At 62.6% G+C, this 19,422-nt stretch overlaps 5 protein-coding genes across 5 annotated transcripts; 1 reads left to right on the forward strand and 4 right to left on the reverse strand.

The window, feature by feature from the left end:
- Window positions 1-1,133: 1,133 nt before the first annotated feature.
- MNEG_5650 (putative ribosome biogeneis protein NEP1) lies at window positions 1,134-2,960 on the reverse strand (the record flags this gene model as incomplete). The annotated part of the gene is made up of 5 exons (XM_014045870.1): window positions 1,134-1,415; window positions 1,698-1,850; window positions 2,096-2,146; window positions 2,440-2,532; window positions 2,835-2,960. 5 exons carry the CDS (start codon window positions 2,958-2,960, stop codon window positions 1,134-1,136), a joined length of 705 nt encoding a protein of 234 aa, XP_013901324.1.
- Window positions 2,961-4,311: 1,351 nt separating this feature from the next.
- Window positions 4,312-4,845, reverse strand: MNEG_5651 (hypothetical protein; the record flags this gene model as incomplete). The annotated part of the gene is made up of 2 exons (XM_014045871.1): window positions 4,312-4,346; window positions 4,635-4,845. The coding sequence occupies 2 exons, from the start codon at window positions 4,843-4,845 to the stop codon at window positions 4,312-4,314; spliced, it is 246 nt and encodes an 81-aa protein (XP_013901325.1).
- A 3,430-nt stretch (window positions 4,846-8,275) lies between these two features.
- On the reverse strand, window positions 8,276-10,849 carry MNEG_5652 (hypothetical protein; the record flags this gene model as incomplete). Its single annotated transcript, XM_014045872.1, has 6 exons — window positions 8,276-8,386; window positions 8,733-9,211; window positions 9,602-9,668; window positions 9,974-10,091; window positions 10,419-10,541; window positions 10,674-10,849. 6 exons carry the CDS (start codon window positions 10,847-10,849, stop codon window positions 8,276-8,278), a joined length of 1,074 nt encoding a protein of 357 aa, XP_013901326.1.
- A 1,558-nt stretch (window positions 10,850-12,407) lies between these two features.
- MNEG_5653 (hypothetical protein) lies at window positions 12,408-14,001 on the forward strand (the record flags this gene model as incomplete). Its single annotated transcript, XM_014045873.1, has 3 exons — window positions 12,408-12,416; window positions 12,620-13,030; window positions 13,636-14,001. The coding sequence occupies 3 exons, from the start codon at window positions 12,408-12,410 to the stop codon at window positions 13,999-14,001; spliced, it is 786 nt and encodes a 261-aa protein (XP_013901327.1).
- A 676-nt stretch (window positions 14,002-14,677) lies between these two features.
- MNEG_5654 (hypothetical protein) lies at window positions 14,678-18,952 on the reverse strand (the record flags this gene model as incomplete). Its single annotated transcript, XM_014045874.1, has 12 exons — window positions 14,678-14,874; window positions 15,092-15,164; window positions 15,382-15,529; window positions 15,857-15,939; window positions 16,210-16,282; window positions 16,572-16,705; window positions 16,997-17,152; window positions 17,439-17,577; window positions 18,001-18,077; window positions 18,423-18,483; window positions 18,641-18,715; window positions 18,924-18,952. 12 exons carry the CDS (start codon window positions 18,950-18,952, stop codon window positions 14,678-14,680), a joined length of 1,245 nt encoding a protein of 414 aa, XP_013901328.1.
- Between the last annotated feature and the right edge of the window lie 470 nt (window positions 18,953-19,422).

The raw sequence follows: 19,422 nt of genomic DNA on the forward strand, positions 1-19,422 counted from the left end.
GCCTGATGGGGCCCCTCCAGCGGCCCCCCCGCTCGGGCCTAGCCCTTCCTCCGTCCTCAAGACTGCCGTTGCATGTGCAGCAGGGCGCCCCGCCCCGCCTCCATCGGTCTGGGCTTGTGTGTACTTTTCCCTCCGGCCCCAGCGGGCCGCGCGCCCCGCCACGCCCAACCGCTGCGCGTTTCAAGCAGCAGAGCCACAGACATGCGCGTCTGCGGGACCCCGCGCCGTGGCCCCCTGCGCTCACGAGCGCGGGCCGCTCGCAAGCCCGCGTCCGCTTGTCGGCGGCCGCGCACGTATAGCTTTCATTATTGGTCGTTTTTCCCACTGGTGTGTGTGCGCGCTTCGTGTGGCAGTCTGCCGCCGCGCGCGCCGCGCCGCGCCTTGCCGCGCCAGGGCGGGCGGCCGCGCCGTGTGCCTGGCTGCCTGGCGTGGCCGCCCCGCTCTTGCTCCGTGCCCTGGCTCTGACCTACCCCCCTATAAAATAGCTGCAGCCCGCTGCCCCCGCTGCCCTGTGCCTCAACAATTGCACAGGCGGTGATCATGGGCTTCCCGTCCAGTAACTGTCCCAGCTTCCAGCTTCGCAGCGCCATCCATATTCTGAGGCCGACAATTTGCGGCCGTTCAGCGAGTTGGCAAGAGCGGCGCCGCCACAAATCAAGGAGTGGCACCCACAAGATGCAGCCCTGCAAGCAGGGCATGGCAGGGTCGGCGCTGGCCAAACCACACCGCGTTCAATGCAATAAGGAGCAGCTAGTCTTGGTGAAGAGGAGAGGCAGCAACAAGTAGGGAAAGGCGAACAACACGCAAAGTGAGAATGCGAACAAGCAACATCAGAAACTGCAAACACCTGTCTGAAACCTGCTACTACCAGAGACCTGGCCGTCTTCTATACTAGCCGCACGAAACCTGAAAAGGCTGCCACGTACAAACCATGCACGTGCCCCAAATAGGACTCTCAGACAGGGCCCGCGGCAGACGGGCAGCCGCGTACGCGCGGCTTGCCGGCGCCCGCCAACAGCGCCCGTCCCGAGCCGCGGCCCTCTGCCGAATCCCTGCCTGACAACCACCAAACAACAACTCGCAGACCCCAACGCGGCGCCGCCGCGCAGCGGCCGCTGCGGCGGCGGCCGGCGTCACACGATGCCCCACCGCGCCTCCATCGCGTTCGTTATCCGCGAGATGGCATAGGCCGCGCTCAGGGGGTACTCCGAGACACTCAAAAACTCGTCCACGTAGGACTCATCGATCTTGCCGTGCGCGAAGCCGCCCACCACGAACACGATCGGGCTGGCGAGCTCGTCGTCGCGCAGGGCGGACGCCCAGGCCGCCATCGGCACGAGCTTCTCGCTCGAGTGAGAGAAGCCCACGCGGCGCGCGCCGGCCGGCAGGTGGCGGGTGACGGGGCCCTTGATCACCTTTTGGGGGAGGTTAGGGCGGCGGTTGGCGGCGGTTGGGGCGTGGAGGTTAGCAGCAAGCGGGAGGATGCGAAATGCAGGAAGATGGGTGTCAAGCTGTCAGGCGTGGTGCCAACACGTCTGCACTGCTTCATGCACACGTTGCAGCCAACCAACACACACGCTCGAAGAAACGTCAACACGTCCCCCTCCCCGCACACGTGCACACACCCACATACACACATGGCGAGCCCGCCGGCCCACCACCCCCAACACCCGCCCCTCTGCGCCCAGCGCGCTCACCCTCATCAGCTTGTCCGGCCCGTTTGTCGCGCGAATGCTCAGCTTCTGCAGCAGCTGCACCATCAGGCCGCAGAAGCGCGCGAAGGTGCGCGGTAGCCGGACCTTGGGGTTGATCTGGATCAGCACGTTCTTGGACGTGTGGACATAAAGGCCCTGGCCAAGGACGACGGATGAGATGGATGTGATACTTGGGGTTTTGTGGCGGGGTGCCGGATGACCGGGCGCATGGCGAGAAGAGTGGGGAGAAGAGGGGCGCGCGCGGGGCGGGGCGGGTGGGGGGTTCGCCTCGGGGCGCTGCGGGTGCGCTGTGGCCGGCGCCCGAGGCGCCTCGAAGCTCGGGCAGAGGCCGGCTCGCGCGGGGCTGCGTGTGCCCGGCCTGCGTGGCTGCGTGATCCTACCTTGAGCTTGCCGGCTTTGTTGAGCGGGCTGTCCAGAATCATCATCAGAGCCTGCCGGGGGGAATCCAATTGCGGTCAGGCGCCTGCTCAGCGCCGCTGGGCCGGGGCCGCGCATTGAAGCACGCGCTTGCGGCGCCTCCACATCCGCGCGACGCCTTCGCTGCTGCACGAGTCATCAGTCGTCCTTAGCCCGGCAGCTGCGCGGCAACGCGGGCCCTCTCAGGCCAGGGCCCGCAGCGTCCCCGGCGGGCGCCGCCCCAGCCGCTGCTGGCGGTGGACCCGCAGCTGCGGTGGCATGTACACGCCCCTGCCCGCACCCCGCGCAAGCCCTGCCCGCAGCGGACCTGGTGAGCAATGTCTGGGCGGTAGTGCGCCGGGTCCTTTTTGTGCTTTTTAAGGTAGCCCGCGTGGTCGTCGCAGTTCAGCAGCTGGTATGCCTGGTTTTGGGCGGTGTTGTTCGGCGCAGGTCGGTGCAAGACGGGCGGGTGGGGTTGAACGAATATGCAATGGAGCCCGCTCTCCAGGTGGCGGGGTGGCAGCGAGGATAAAAGTTCATGTGTTTGCATAGCTCAGGCAGCTGCCAATGCAATGCATACACTTGTGAAGGGTGTGGAGTTGCCATGCGATGAGCCAGCACTGCAGGACCTGTGCCTGATGCAGCATGGCCATGGTGGCAGGCGGCGGCCGCAGCGGCGAGAGCAGTGCAAGCAGCGGCGGCGCACGGCAGGGCCCCGCTGACCTTCCCGACTTGCGCGGTCTCCAGCTGCGCTCCTTCAAGGACGAATATGACCCCTTGACCCGCCTCTATATCCCGGCGCTCCTCCTCCTCCAGGACCGGTGGTGCAAGGCCTCCCACTGGCGGCATAGCAGCTACTTACAATCTAACATGAGAGAATTTTTCTTCTTTGATTTTACATCCGATCTAAATATTGTCATCGAAGTGATCTGTCACCCTGGTAGTCACTGGACGCCGTGCAGGCAAAGGGGCCAGGTGTCGCGTCTCAGATTTTTCTTGTGACTGTGATTCTTGGAGCAGGTTTGTGTTCAAGGGTAGTGCGCCTTCCGCCTACCGCCTGTCGGGATCCATCCGCTGCCAACCTGGAGTTGACCAGCCCTGGCCATTCGACTGCAAAACCACGCGCACGCTAGCGTGGCCCGTGGTCATAGAGTGCTGCTCAGCATAAGATTCGCTTATGAGAACCTGTAGTCATTTCATGCGGATTTTTACAGTCTTACCAGGTTGTCGCCCGCTCTACTGGCCCGGCTCTTGGGATGATGGCGCGAGCGAGCGATAGCGTCAACAGTGCTGCTCCGCATAGAGCGTGCCCCGCACTCGCTTGTTCATCGACGCATTCTCTTATACTTGCCTTCTAGGAACCTTGATGCTGATAAAATGGGAAAAGGAAAACCAGCCCAAGACCCCGGACCACGGGGGCAACCTACACCAAACCCCGCCCTGAGGATATGACGGGGGTCACCGGGCGGCCCTTGATGGCATCCCGTCGTTTCCTTGGTGCAGAATGTCTTCAGGCTTTCCGAGCCACTGGTCACAAATCTGCACCTGTTTACAGCAGTCATCTTTACACAGTGAAGGGGGGTCCAGAGGCGGTAGCCTCCACAGCTAATCCCCCTGCAAAAAAAACGGCACGGGGTGCGGCCGCTGCAGGCCGCACCGCGCAGGAAGAAACTCCACTATTAATCCCACCCATAAATCACGCCCACCCCTGCTTTTGAGTGTGAACAGCGCGTCAATGTGAATGTGAGTCTCTCTCAAGGAGTCCTGAGAAGGAATAACGCCGCCAGTCATGATGCACCCGCGGCTGCAAACTCCCTCTATCGGCCCCACACATTGCTCGGTGCAGTTGCACAGGCTTGCCGGTTTTTGAAAAGGGCTGCGCTGCAAAACACGTCAGGTGGAGTGCACTGGGATCCAGTGATGCGCACATTAGAGGTGCAATCACGCTAGATGAACCAGCTAATTGCCACGCCTGCAGCTACATTTGCTGCTGTTGCTGCTGCGCTTGCTCCCGCCGCCCCTGCGCCCGCTCCCGCCGCTGCCACCAGGCAACAACATCAAACATCATCCCTCATTCCTTGGCCAGTGCTTTCCCTGCTTGGTTGATAACCTCGTTCAGCAACGCCACGCATACAGCGTCAAGCGACCAGCCAAGCAGCCGCCCAAGCACAGAGCGGAGGGTGCCTGCAGAGTGGGGATGTCAGGGAAACAGGGCGTTCATCAGCCAGTTGCGGCCTGCAAGGGTAACGGCACATTCGATAAGACTGCTTGGCCACGGCAACATACCGTGGCTGCACCAAACACAGCGGGCAAGGAACAGGGGGGCGGTGGCAAGGCGACAAGGGAAGGGATGATCCGCTGGTACAGACAGTTACAGAGACCAAGAGCGCAATTTTGGAAACCGCTGCATTCACCAACAAGACAGCATTGCAACCCCCCCCCCCGCAGGTTCATCGAAGACGCATGTTTGCAAAAGTGCGCTGATCCTAGCTAGGAACCTGTGTGCAAAGTGGGGCCGCATACCTGTGTACCTAGCCTTCAGGTAGAGGTGCTGGCCGGGCTGCACCTGGACATCAGTGCTGGACAGGCGCTGATACGAGGGCTCGCTGCAGGGGCTGTCCTCGACGGCGATGCCCTCCAGCTTGAAATCGCCATCCACTTCACTTGCCACCTGGTGCTTCACCTCTGACAGGTCCACAGTGCCCCCTTCTATCGGTACCCTTAAAGAGGGCATGTTCTTGCCGCCCAGCCGGATGTGCACGGTAGCTTTGGGGGGAACTGCAGTTGATGGACCGTAGCTCACTGTTAACGGGGCAAAGGGGGCAGCAGGGTGATGTGACTACGTTCATCAAGCATCTGTTGCACATGTGCGCACCAGGCATCTCTTTTACCTCGTGTGCAAAGTGCATGTCAACCCACGCATTTGCAGCCCGGCATGCAGTTTGGGAGCGTAGGACTGCAACTGCTGCACGCCCTTGCATGCCAGAACACAACGTTGAGTCGCACCTGCCAACGGGGGCACAACTGTATATGTGCCTGCCGGCACGCTATCAGTACTCAGGTATTCCATATTGGTATCATTGTTCCGCAAGGAGCCATCGCAGTTGCCCGTCAGAGCTACCAGCAACTTGAACGCGGTTGAGCCTGGCACAAACCGCCTGCCATTGACCTGCACTGCGGTCATCTGCAAGCACGTAGAGTGTGGATGTGGGCAATGGGCAGGCGGTATCAAGCCGAGTGCATCCACCTTGGCTTAGACGCTAAACGAGGTGGACATGCTGCACCATACAAGTGTCAATCGTGATGGCCAGTTTTGCGTGCACGCACATGGCTGTGTGATGACCGACAAATGCATGCAGGAGCTCAGCCGAATTCCTACCTGGTGCAACTGGCTACCTAGTGCACCTAGGGCACGTCCGGCGCCTACAGAGGGAAGCGGCAAGCAGGAGTGGGGAAGCTGCTCATGGGTTTGATGCGGAGCAGCGGTGCACATGCGCATCGCCCCCAGGGTCGATTGCTTTGACCAAGGCAGCCAACAGGGTGCCATGCATGCGAAGATACCGTATCAGCACATAACAGCTTATTGAATCTGTGCCCTTGATGCTTGCAAAGTTGGGCAGAAACTAGCAGGAAGCAGACAACAACACCAGTGTGTGTACTGTCCAGTAATGCCGACTACGGGTGGCGGCGCCAGCAACGCGCCACCACCTGGCAACCAGCCTGCTTTTCCCTACCAGCAAGCTAGGCGTCCCTCAGCCTGCCTCAAAAACAACAGGCTGCAGCGCAACAAACAACAGGTCGAGAACGCCAGGGGTGGCCCAGCGCTGCGCCCGTGCCTGTTGTCTGCTCGCAGGCTGTCAATAGACGCAGGCAGCACCGAAAGGACCTGAGAAAGAATCCTTATACATGCACGAAGGCATCCCGGACAATGGACAAGCAAACCGCGGCATTGCCGACGGTAGCCTGGGCATACTAATGTACAACCTGCCGGGCTGCCAGGAGTCCAAGCTCCGGGCGTGAAACTAGCCATGGCTGACCTGCACGTTTTAGATGGCAAGAGGAGGGAGGAGAGTGAGCGGGCCAGTGGCGCTGAGGCCCTGCGCAGTGGGCGCCAGGTAGGCGCTGCACCTTCGCGTGAGCTGCTGCCCGCTGGGCTGCCGCCTGCGCGGCGAGCCCTCTGCCGCGCGGCAGTGGCCCTGCGCTTGTTCTCTGTCTGGGCTATCGTTTTGTCTGCTGTCCCGTACAGCAGCATTTGCCCCCCCCCCCCTCAACGCTGCTGTGCTGTCCAGGGACGGCGGGCTGGTCGCTCATCTTCTTGCGTGGCAGGGGTCGGTGGTCCTTCTCTTGCATCCATAACGCTCCCTCGTTCCCCGTCCACTGGACGGGGCACTGGCAGTGGCCTCTCAGGGTGTGTGCGACGCTGGCCGCGCTCCCGCAGCAGCCAAGGGGCAGGCAGCGCAGGGCAATCCAGTACGCGAGTTCAAGGCAAAATGCAGGTACCTACTGTAACGGCAGGCAGACAGCTTGAATCAGCCGGAGTGGGTAGTAGCAAGACAATCTTAGTATACGACTTGACACCGGCATAGCACAGGATCATCCATAACAGGCAGCTGGATGCAAGGCATGCAAGAAAGCAAGGGAACAAGCGAGCAAGCAATGGAACAAGCAAGCAAGCAAGGAAAAGGACCCGTCATGGTGCCACGTGGTCGCCTGCTCCTGGAGCCGTCCGCGCTCACGGAATTGTGTTTGAAGCACTATCTGAGAATCAGATTCGGTTGGCTACCGTCAGCGCTGTTGGAGCAGGCGCGCAAGCAGGCAGGCAGGCAGGCAGACAGGCAGACAGGCAGACAGGCAGGCAGGCAGACAGGCACTACCAGCAGAAGGGGCTTGTTGTTGTGGTGGTCTTCCCTTGGCTTGGGACCGCGAACCAGATGGGCAACATGGCTCGTAACATGCGCCTTTGTCATGACAATTGCAGTAAATGGGGCCATTGGAACTGGATCAAGCAAGGATATCCGCTGTCCCTAAATTTGACAAGAAAATATAAGGTGATCACGTAGTTACTTGAAGACGTCTGAATCAGTTATTTCCAGCAATGGCTGTGTAACGGTGGCGGCTCTGTGATGACCCTGAAAGACCAGCTTTTTCCTCAAAGCTCACAAGTGTGATTTTTATTACTCCTCTCTGATCTCACCATACCATCTTCCGCCATGGAAAAGAGTCATCCTGTGATGACAACAACCAGAGGCAGCGCCAACGTATTGTGCAACGGCGCCGCTGCCGCCAAGCGCTGCTGATGTGGAGCGCAGCTTGCAAGAGATGTATCGGCCCGGACGCATCCAGGACCACGGGCACATGATGTTGCCGTGACACCGTGTGAAGCGCGCAGCTGCCGGGCGCGGACTGTCTGCGGGGCCGGCAGCGCTGCAAACCAGGCAAAATTGTCTGTGCTGTAGTGGCCCTTTTCTGGCGGCGTGTTGTGCAGGGGCGGCGTGCGGTGTTGCAGCACGCCTTGCGGGCTATGGATTGGTACAGGCACAGTGCCAGGGGACGTCGCGGCCGGCGCAGAGGGTTGCAAGCCGGCCGCGATCGTGAACGCACCATAATGTGTGGCTGGTGTAAGACCCGACACAAATACCAAACAAAGGCAGCATTCCAACCGCTGGTCAAGGAGCGGCCAGCATTAACAGGCACCCCCCACCCTTACTTCCCCCCATCCGCTTAGGTGCCATGGAAGTCGAGTGCGCAGCTGCAGGGGCACCAAGCTGGCGCTTGGGCGATGTCTTTGCCAGTGTTGTGGTGTGACGATGGTTTTGTCATTTCATTCGACGGTCGTCGGTGTTGTTTTATAGGCACGAACGGGTTCATTGCACACCCATGCAAAGGTTGCAGGGGCAGCCCCGGCTTCCGGACACGCCCGCTGCCCCGGCTCTCCAGCTCGCTGCAAGCGCCCGCGGCGCCGTACCACCTGCTTTAGCCCGCCGCCGCGACGCTTGTTCTCTTCCCTCGCCGAGCTGCCGCTCCGACCCCACCGACCTAGAGCGCCTCAAACCTGCCGCCGGCCCCGCGCACGCTGAGGCCGGCCTCGCCTGCGCCGGCCGCGGGCCCGCGGCCGCACGCCGCGTGTGTGGGCAAGGTGAGGCTCAGCGAAGCCCGAGGCGCTCTCACAGGCTGACTGTCTCCTCTATGATCTGGCCGGCGTCGTACAGGCGGCGCGTCTCGGGGTCCTTCAGAGCGTCGTAGGCGCGCAGCACGCGCGCGAAGCGGCCCGCGGCCTGGCGGACGGGGCCGTGCGTTGTGGGACGCGTGCGCGCGCGCATGTGAGCTGCGGCGGGTCTCGGGCAACGTGCTGCACGGCGTCATCCGGCGGACAGTGGCCCTTGTGTTGACCCACGCCCACGAGAGCGCGCGCGCGCGCTGAGGTGCGCGCGCATACATGCAAACGTCGGGCGAGCCCGTGCCCACGCGTGCACGTGCGCGCGCGTGCACACACACACACACACACACAAACACACACACATTCACACGCACATGCACCCACATCATACACACAAACAAAAATAAACATCACACAAACACAATGCACACGTGCGGAAAGCAGATACACATGTCCGCGCCCACCTGCTTCTGGACGTGCGCCGCCTTGCCGATCTGGCGGTCCGGGTGCAGCTCCAGCGCCAGCCGCCTGTACGCGCCCCTGATCTCCTCCCCTGTCGGCCCCGGCCCGCCCGATGACACGCTGATGCCGAGCGCGGCGTAGTGCCCCGACGGGTCCTGTTGCGCCGCCGGCGACTGGTAGTGCTGCGCCGCGGGGTGCTCCGCCGCGCGCCTGGCCTCACGGCCGCCGGACAGCAGCCCATCAAACGCAGCCCCCCACGTGAAGACGCCCACCCTCGGCTCCCGCTGCTGCGCGCGCGCCCGTGCGCCGGCGCCGGCGCCGCCGGCGCTGGCGGGCTTGCGGCCCTTGCGCGCGTCGGCGGACGCGCTGACGTGGCGGCGCCAGGCCTCCTGAAATTCGGGTGTGTACAGGGGCGAGCGGGGCCCGTTGAGCAGCTTCTGCAGGCCGGCCAACGAGTCTTCTGGGACGCGCTTCAGGAGTTCTGAGGAGGGTTGGGACGGTTGGAGTGGGTGTGCGGGTGCGCGTCAGCTTGTTTGTGCATGTGTGCTCGTGCTTGTGCATGGGGTAGGGGGCGGCCGTTCTTGTTTGTGTGTGAGTGTGTTCGTGTTTATGAGTGTCAGAGTGTGTGTGCATGGGTGCATGGGGTTGATGTGTACAGGCGAGTTTCATGGAGCCCGGGGGGGGGGGGGGAGGAGGGCGAGGTTGCCAGGGCAAGGGCGATCAGATGCACGGCAGATGCGCTGTGCAGCCCCATACTGCGGCAAGCACGCATGTTGTTGTTGAGATCAAAACGTTGAAAGGTGCCACTGGGAGTCTTAACACAGCCGCGCCTGGGACCCCTGCCCTGCGCTTGCGAGCCAAACGCACTCACTCGACACAACTGGCTGCAGCGCAGAGCGCCACTCCCGCAGCTGCGCATCCGTCACACACCGCACGATCTGCCGGGACGCGCGGCGCGGCGCGGCGCGTGCAGGGAAGGGCGAGCGTCAGAGCCTGGATTACCGTGCCAGCAGTGCCACATGCCTTGATTGTGAACTCCGCTGCGCATTTTGCAGCCCGGGCCTCTCATTATGTATGAGCAGCAGCAGCAGCTACCGCGGCGGGCGGCACCATCTGCAGCCGCAGCCCAGCAGGGACAGCGGCAGCGGCGGCAGCAACAGCAGCTCTGGCAGCAGCGGCAGCGGCAGCGGCAGCAGCCACGTCTCCGTTACCTAATGCGCCACCCTCCCCACCCCCCTCCCACCGTCATGCCGGGGTCGGTGCGGTCGGGCATGAACAGGAACTGGCTCGTCTCTGTGTGGTACTCCGATATGCCGGACAGCACCAGGCGCTTGCCGGGCTCAAAGTCGACGACCTCGTAGCTGGGCGCCGCCGCAGCATGACGGGAGGGCACGGGGTGCCGGTCAACAGAACGCCTCGCGGCGTGCGAGCGGCCTGCGGGCGCCGCCCGTATTACCGACGCGCAGCCACCTCTGCGCCTCGGAGTGTGGTGCCCGCGCCGCCGGCCCGCCCCACTGGCCCCCCGGCCCTTGCCGCCTAACAATCCCCTCATCCCTGTAGCCACCTGAACCTCAGTCACACAACGTTGGTGCTTCACTGTACAATCCATGAGCCTGGATGGCTCCAGGAGCGCGCGACTGCGGGACGCTGTAACAATCCTAATCCTAATTCGAATCCATCCCGCTCACTGCATGGGGTAGGATAGGATGCCCCACAGCTCCTGCTTGAGCTCAAACTTGCAGCCGCGCTCCACCAGATCGCTGGCCACCCCCAGCTTGACGGCCCCCTTAGTCACGGGCGACCACTCCGGCCTGATGCGGCGCGGATGGCGGCGACGCGGGCACGGCGGTCGGGCGCGGCACGGCGCCGGCGTCGGTTCAAAGTCAACAGTCCGCGCTCGGGGCTGGGGCGTGTGGCGCTGCGGTGCCGCCCGCGCTGCTCACCAGGAGGAGAGGTCGCTGCAATACCAGCTGACGAGCTGCGCGGTGCCGCGGACGCGCGCGGTGTGGTCGGCGACGCCGGCTTGGAGAGCGGCAACGCGCAGCCGCGTGGCGCGCTGGGGCCGAACGGCGCGTGCGGCGGGGCAGGGGCGCGCATGGTGCGCCTTGCAGGCCTGCATGGTGCACGTCAAGTGCAACTACTCTACAAGAGTATTCTTAGGAGTCTGTACGGCCTGTGGACGCCTCGGGAGTAGGCAAACCGCAAAAACAACAGAGGTCAACCGGGGTCGAGGATTGACAGTAATAAGGGGCCGGTTGGCGGAATAGCTGTATCAGATGTATGCGTCCAAATCATTCGACGCAATCCAAATCGCCAGCTGGACCCGAGCAATCCATTTTCAAAACGCTGTGACACCGCGGCGCACTCCGCGACATCAACCTTGGGCGATAACCTGTTGGTGCAACTCTTGGTGGCTTCGGATATATCTTCACTCTCAATTTGGCAGCGGTCTTAACAGCTCCGCTCATGCATCAGAAATCTGACATCAGCACGCGCATTCGGGCATGCCGGGACAGCCGCTGGGCATATCATATGCAGGCCTCGCACAGGCAGTTGCGGTGGGTGACATCGAAGCCAGCGTCCGCCGCCGCCGTCCAATCCATATGAGCGCACGCGCCTACGCAGGGCTCAGCCTTGGTGTCAGATTGTGGCAAGTTGGCATAGTTGGCACTGGCCTGCAAGGGCAGGGGCTAGTGGGAACCGAGGCGCAGGTGAGGGGCACAGCATACCAAGGAGCGACCCAGGGACAACGGCTTGCGTTGCAACACTCTCACTTTTGTGTTGCGCTTGTCTCGATGCAAGTCAAACGTTTCTCATGCCTGCTTTTGACGCATGAGCTTCTCGACCCGCTGCTAACAACTACAGCATGCATTGTAACAAGCCGCCATTCCTCGCCTGCATCTGTCGGAGTTCATGTTAATCCGAATGACAGAGTACCCATCCATTACCTCATCAATCTCAGTTGACTGGTTGAATGTTGAGATCCATCTTTACACCAATGTGTGCATTCACAAGCTTCTGATAGGACTAGGATCCTGTAACAATCCTAATCCTAATCCTTGATGCATACAGCACGCCGCACACCGACGAACGCCCCTCCCCCGAGGCCCCACGCCTCACGCGCGGTCCAGGTCGCCATAGCCCTCTCAGACCCTCCCCGACGCCATACAACGCCCCACACAACGTATTGACCCCCTCCCACCAGCCCCCGCGCGCCCTGCCGCCGGCGCTGAAACCCCCCCTCCCGCCCCTTGAAAGACATTGGATGCAAGAGAGCGTCCCCGAAGTACGCTTTACATATAGGCAGCCAGTGGGCATTTATCACTACGTGAAACACGATCTTCATCACTACAGCGCAGTCTTGCGTTCAAAAGGTGCGTCCCCTGACTTTCAGAGCCAGATTCCGAAGTGGGTGTGGGCAGCTGTGCTGCGAAGTTACAATATGACACTTACCCTACGCCATACTTCCCAACTATGAGCTGTCTCGGTTTCGTTATTGATATCATACCGTAACCCCACAGATCGAAGGCCCATACGATCTCAGCCCAGTCCACGCATCTCCAACCTGCGTGGGGTCGGGCCTAATATATATATTCACTCAGTACTCGGGTCAGTAGCAGTCAAAGCGATCTACACGCATGGCGCGACCAGCACGCTTGGCCACCGCGGCCTTGATCATGGCCATTGTAAGCCTCGTTCATACACGCGTTGAGGCACTGGTAAGTCCGTGGGGCCGGCAGTGTCGCTTGCACGCCGTTCCGAGCTGGCGCCGTGCGAGCGCGCTGCTGCCGGACTGCATTCGCGTGGTTCGACAGATGCGCGCCTTTGCCACGTGTGCTGAACGCGTCCGAGTCACACCCATACCTGATGCCCCTGGAATCTGCCACAGACCCTTGCTGCTGCCCGCGGAGACGGCCCCGCCGCAGCGCCGCACGCGGACGAGCATGCCGCGCTGCACCTCGACAACCGTGATCACCAAGAGCAGCTGCCACATGAGGCGAGGCAGGACGCCGTCAGTGCTGTGCAGCAGCACCAGCAGCCGGCGTCGGCGCGCGCCCCTGCTGGCCGCGGCGCCCCCGTCATGGCGACCCAGCCCGCCGCCGGCCCCGCCGCCTCTGCCGCATCAACTGTCGTGACTCCCCCCGGGCTGGAAGTGCCGCTGGGCGGCTTTGCCATCAGGCTGGACGAGAATGATCCACGCAGCCTAGGGCTTGCGGCCACCACCGCCCTGAGAGGTCAAGGCATCCAAGGGAGCATCGCTGAGAAGCTCGGCGCCTGGCTGCAGGCCGCAGTGTTGAAGGTGGGTGCGCACATGGCTGGACACACAAGCGTCGGGAGGGCGCGCAACCACACTGCGATATCTGGCTCTTGTCGGGCGTGCGTTACCAGTGTTAGTTAGGGTGCTGGTGGACACAGCGCCACACGGTCTGTGATGCCGGTCAGGGGGAGGGGTCACTGGATGCAGGCCCCAGAACTAGCAGCCCCTTTAAAGGAATAAACTTATTCCTTGGTGCTGCCAAGGAATGAATTCATTCCTTGGTGCACACACCCATGCTGACAAGCAAGCCCATCACATATGGTCGGGGCACACACGGGAGGTCCTCCAATGAGTGTATCTCAGATGCCTCTGATGCACGCGCGCATGCTTGTGCACCAATGCAAGCTCGCACACACGCACGCGCAGACACACACACACACACACACACACACACACACACACATGCATGCATGTCTGCACGCACGCACGCGCACGCGCACGCGCACGCGCACACACACACTCACACACACACACACACATACACACACACACACACACAAACACACACACATGCATGTCTGCATGCAAGCAAGTGCGCGCGCGTGTGACGTCATTGACGACATCTCCTCGCCTTCCTGGTACCGCAGGCGGAGGCCGAGGAGGCCAGCTCCCCCAAGCACGACGAGCCTTTCGTCCGCGTCCTCTCCTCCTCGTCCGGCCCGTTCTCCGCCGCCGCGCTCGGCGTGGCGGCGCCGGATCCGGACGGGACCGCCTGGGCCGGCGGCGACGCCCTGGAGGTGCTGATGATCTCGCAGCCGGCCGCGGGCGACGCCGCCCACAGGTGGCGGCAGGTCGCCGCGCTGGCGGGCGCGCTGCTGATGGCGGAGATCGGCCTCGCGCTGCTGGCGGCGTCAGCCTGGTCGGCCGCGCGGCGCGCGGCGGAGGCCAGGGCGGAGGCGGAAGGTCTCGAGCAGCCGCTGCTGCTTGAGGAGATCGTGGCGCGGTGCATTTGAGGGCGTGATGATGGGGCTGCCTACTGCTGCCCTGGCAGCCGAGCAGGCCAAGACACCTGGGTTCCTATGTGTTGCTGTTATTGATGCACCTTGGCCGGCGGAAGCCGCGAAAGGCATGCCGCGTGGGCAAGGGCACTTGCGGAACCGGCACTGCACATATCAGTTCATGCCCTTGCCGATTGGCAGCTAGCGCAATGGAACGACTCTTGCCGGCCGTAGACAGCTTGACCACCTGACTCTCACCCAAGGGTTTGAGCAGAAAGTTTCCCGTGACACTTGCACAATGATGCCTGATTTTGCTGGTGGCTAATTGCGAGCGGTCGGGCCACCCCGCGGCTGACGTTCCCCTTTCCACTTGCTGAATTTGCAGTTGATTTGACACAGGGTAGCTGGTGAGCTATGTATGACCACAAAACCCCACCTGAAATAACAAAGCTTGTAACAGCACTTTGACCTGATCTGTGGACAGTAATCTGGTTCTCAAAGCACCCCGCAACGCATGAACAGTCATCAGCAGCCGCAGCTGACGACTCACGAGCCCAGCTGAATTGTGCATGTTCAGCAGGATGGGCCCAGCTACCACAGTGCACTATGGGAAACACGAGTGTTCAAATCTCTACCAAAATGATTGCACATTCCTTTCGCAGTGCCGCGCGGATGGATGTGCCTATGGTACTCAAAGAGACGCCTTGCTGACCTCGGCCCCTGCCGCATCCTTCACGCTCCACTGGCCCGGCCCGGCCAGCGCCATCATCTGCGCGGGCGCCTGGACGACCAGCAGCCCCTCGCCCCCCTTTGGGCTGGCCTTGCGGGCCTTGAAGGCGGGCGGGTCCCAGGTAAGGAAGGCGCTGGCGCCCCCAGGAAGGATTGTGCCTGCAGAGGTGTTTTAGGGCCGTCCGCGAGGTTTGGTGGTGGTGTGCGACATTGGGTATATCGCAGGTAAGGGCGTGCATCTGGCTGGTCCTACGCTGCGGCGCAGCAGCCCATCGGCGGCCGATGCGGGGTGCATGCAGCAAAGGGTGGTGTGGGTGTAACGCGGCGTGGGTGGGCACAAAGGCGGGCGGCTGGGCAGCACCCAATCTGGCCGCACCTGGCGGCAGGGCCCATGAGGCGTCCCCAGAGCTCAGGGTCCATCCGCTTGCGTCCACGGCCTCGTCCGGTGACTGAGGGGTCGCGGGACGCATGGCCGGATCACCGGCCCGTGTTTAGTACTCTACATACTCCGCGCGTGGCAGCAGGCACGCTTGCAAGAGCACGAGCCCATCCAAGGTCAACCCCATCCATGACGCCGCGACGGGCCTCCCTCCTTACCCCAGCGTTGGCGGCGTCCATTTGGGGGGGTACGCAGTCACAGAAGGTTGTGCTCAACAGCACCCTCACCCCGTTTGCTATCTGGATGTAGTGCTCGCCGGCGGGCCCCGAGGTTTCGACCTTGGTCACAGAGATCTTTGCCTTGGAGCTGTCCTGGGGCCCGGGCAGCAGCGGGCGCTGACCCCCAGGGGCGTACGTCTGCAAAAGCTGCTTGGCCCTGGGCGGGAGGACCAAAACGCGCCGCAGCCAGTGGGAGCAGTGAAGGCAACGGCCCTTGGCATTCAAGGGGATTAGGGCTGCTGGAAGCTAGCAGCCGTGCACGGACGCACGAGCCCCGTGTCTTGCAGGGCTACACCCTACCATGATTATGTGCTGGCGTGTCTGACCCGCTGCTCTCCGGCTTCTGTGTCTGCACCAGCCCCCGCTGCCTCTCTATGTTCCTCCACTTCCAAGCCCCCGCCCCTGCACCCAGCTATTTCCAGGAAACAGAATTTGTTTGCCCGCTCGCCTGATGGGGATGAACTCGGTAGTCAGCTGGGCGTACCCTCGTGTCCCATCACCGCGCGCCCACTTTGCGTTGTCGCGCGCCGCGGCGTCCTTGATGCGCGCCCACGTCTCGTCGATGATCTGGTTCAACAAGGATATGCACGCAATCACTGAATGCAACGGTCGTCGCTCTAACTTGGCCTGGGCCTGGCTTGCGTGACCCTCTGAATGCACGCATGCAAAGACCCACACGCACTGCCAAGCGGCGCGCATAGCAGCAGATCGCTGCAGCCAGTGGCAACATAATCGCTGAACCAAAGGCACGCGCCTGCGGCCCAACTGCGCCCCCCCCCCTCGAACAAAACATCTTTGGATCCAGCGGGGCTCAAACACGCGTGGCTGGGCACCCACCTGCCGCAGGCGGCCCTTATCGGGCTCGGGGCCATAGAATTTGTCAGCCAAGGTCCTGAGTCGGCGGAGGTACCTGCGGGCCCCAGCAGGACGGCACGCGGCGCAAGGCGTGATGGGCGCGTGCAAGCAACGGGCGGAGCTCAGGGGCCACTCGCTGCAGAGGCACCATGTGGTGCCGGGTGCCGTGCAGGCTGCACGTCTGCTGCAGCCCCCTCCGCCGACGCCTCGGCCTGCGGCTGCACGTGCTTGGGAGCCAAGGACGAGACGCCGCAGCTGCCCCGAGGCGGACGGGCAGCTGCTGTACCGCGCTGCCCGCGTGGGCCGTCGAGGGCGCGTGTGAGGCGGCGGGTGCGGATGCTCACATGGCACGCGTGGCGTTGACGTCAAGCACCGCGTCTGTGAGGTGGTTGTATGACCCTGGGGCGCCGTTGGGGCTGGGGGTGCCAAAGGTGACCCGGTCGGGGTCATCCCAGCCGCGAGGCGCGGGGAAAGATAGCTGCAGCCGGGTTTTGGGGGATGGTTTGGCTTGGTGGGCGGCGAGACAAGCGCTGGCCGTCCGCCCATCGCGGCGGAGGGGTGCGGGAGCAAGCGTATCATATTGTGCAGCCGTGGAGGGTTGTAGGCAAACGAAATGGGGATTATGCACTGTGGCTGCGCGTCTGGGTTAGCGTCAGGCCAGGTTGCTGCTGCTGAGATTGCCTACCGCCTATATGCCATCCCTGTGCACGAAAAAAAGGCTGGCAGGAAGCCACTCAGCAGCAGCTACCGCGGCCCCGCCCGCGCCCACCTGCTGGTTGCCCTCCGCCAGGAGCTTCCCGCCAGCTGCCCCGCCCTGCAGCAGACGCCGGCCTGTCTGGGCCGTGCTGCCGCCCGCTGCGCCCCTGCCGGGCCCGAAGTAAGAGTTCAGGCCCACTACCGTGGTGGCGCCCCAAGGGGTTCTTACCTGGTGATATACCAAGTAGATGGGGCAAGCGGGGTGAGCAGGCAGTGTCTGTGACACAAATTCTGCACGGGATTTGCAACAACCAAGCTTTGCATTCTGAGGCGAGAGTCTGCCAGTTGCCTGTACAGCAGCCTTGGAGGCGGTTTTGCTGTCGTGCACAGCAGACCCTGCCCCATGCCCTCGACAACGCATGCGCTGGCATGCATGCGGCGGAAGTCGCTCGGACACCACCCCCCCTCGCCTCCCCCTCCCCCATGCACGCCCCATCGGCCCCCAATCCACGCACCTCCAGGTCCTGAGGGTGCTCGCTGTCGCAGTACAGCGGGCTGCTCCACTGCTCGCAGGCCAGCAGGCAGTACAGGTTGCCTGGGGCGCCCCCCAGGCCGTTGTCCTGCCCCATGGAGGCTTCGAGGTCCCAAGGAATCCTGGGTTTGGGGTTTTGGGGTTTGAGATTTGGGGTTTGCGGTTTGCGTTATATGCGCTGCGTTGCATTGTGTTTGTCCCTGGGTTTGTGCAATTATAAAAAAGGGAGGAGGCTGGAAGGCAAGGACTTGACCATGTGTGTATAAAGGGCACCAGGATGGACACTGGGCGTGCTGCAGTGCATTGCTTGGGTCGCCCGTTGGTGTTCGCCTGTTGCAGAGGCTTGTGTCATGCCGGCTGAGCAAACGATCGCTGCCCAGGCTTGGGGCACGCGCCCGGGCAGCAGGCGCTGCAGCCTGTGTGCCCCGAGGGCCTGCCTTAGGGGGCATGCAGGTGGGCTGCGATGCGCGGTGCGCGGTGCTGGTGTTCGAGCATCAAGACTGTAAGCCGTGATCCGGTGACCTGAGATATCTGCAGGCGGTCACCTGGTCCAGGTCTGGGCCTTGGGGTTGTACCAGAGGTAGTAGTTTTTGGTGCAGCGGTCCATGTTGCCGAGCAGGGTCTGGTACAAACAGTTTGACCAGGAGATGGGAGGTTTCTCACGGCGGGCAGCGTTCGGCGATATTCAGCTGGAGTTTTGGTGTCGCCCCTGCAGAGATGCGCGAGAGGACGAGCATGCAGGCAGCGGCAGCAGCACGCTGCCTGCCGAGCAAGAGCACAGGCAATCAGGAAAGAACCTTCTTGGCCAAGGCAGCGTGTCAATGCAGGCGTCAATGGGCGCTGCGTGCAGCCCAACGCTTGCTGTGTTCGTGCAGGCGGCTGCAACCCCGGCCTTCCCTCAGAAGCGAGAGCATGACTGCATGTATGGCTGTCATTCTTCCGTATGACAGTTGCAATTGCTGCCCACCTCAAGGGCCATCTCGTTTATGACTGAGGGAAGATCCAGAGCGTCAAAAATGAACCGGGACCTGCACAGTGCCACATCAGCACGTAGCCGTGAGTGATCTGGGCCGAGCCCCGCGCCGCGACACGCACGCTGCACTTGCGCTCTGGGCGAGCGCACGCGTCCGCAAGCGCGGCTGCACAGCAAATACATGCTTGATGAAAGTTCTGTGTTGCTCCCACCTGGGAACAAGGCCGCCTCCGGCCAGCCCTTTGGCCAGGTTGGCCAGCAGCTGCCAGTCCTCTGGGTTGTTCTTCCTGTTGTGGTGTGTGTGGCAGCAGGACACGAGCAGGGAAAAACAGCAGTTGAAATGATCCCAATGATCAATTCACTAGACACGCATTCTTCAAACCAGCGCCGACTTGTTACGATCCACCCACGCACCCGGCACGCCGCTGACAAGCTCGCTGGTAACTGCCCAATACAAGGGCGGGGCCCCGCAAGCGGTGAGCGGCTGACCCGCACCTGTTCGCCTTCCCCCAGTAGTTGGGCATCTCCTGAATAGGCAGATCCCACCGCAGGTTGGACAGCTCGCCGGAGACGCTCTTGAAAATGGGGCCGCCCGGTGGCAAGCCGAAGCGCTGTGCGGTGGGGGCAGGGCGCGTGGTGGGCGTGGCGAAAGCTCCGGCCCAAGATGGCGGGGCAGCGGTAAAAAATGCGCCGCCGTGTGGGGGGAAGCGCATGTACACGCGTGTCTCGGGGCTGGCTTTGGGTCGCGCTCAGAAGGGCGACTGCCGAGCGTCCCTTGCCGCAAGCATCATCCCCTGCTGCAGGCTCTGGCGCCGCGACGGTGTCATTGCACTCCCCCATACGCGCAGAGGCAGTACCACCACAGCTGTTCGCGATTCAGGCCGTTGGCTGGAGCCGCGACCAGCAGCAGTGCAGCCGCCCCCACACCTGAATGAGCTCGTTGTCAATCTCCTCCACCAGCTCATACAGCCCGGCATACTGCCCATTCAGGTAC

Source organism: Monoraphidium neglectum (genome assembly GCF_000611645.1).
Source record: "Monoraphidium neglectum strain SAG 48.87 unplaced genomic scaffold scaffold00858, whole genome shotgun sequence".
In the NCBI taxonomy this organism is placed as follows: Eukaryota; Viridiplantae; Chlorophyta; class Chlorophyceae; order Sphaeropleales; family Selenastraceae; genus Monoraphidium; species Monoraphidium neglectum.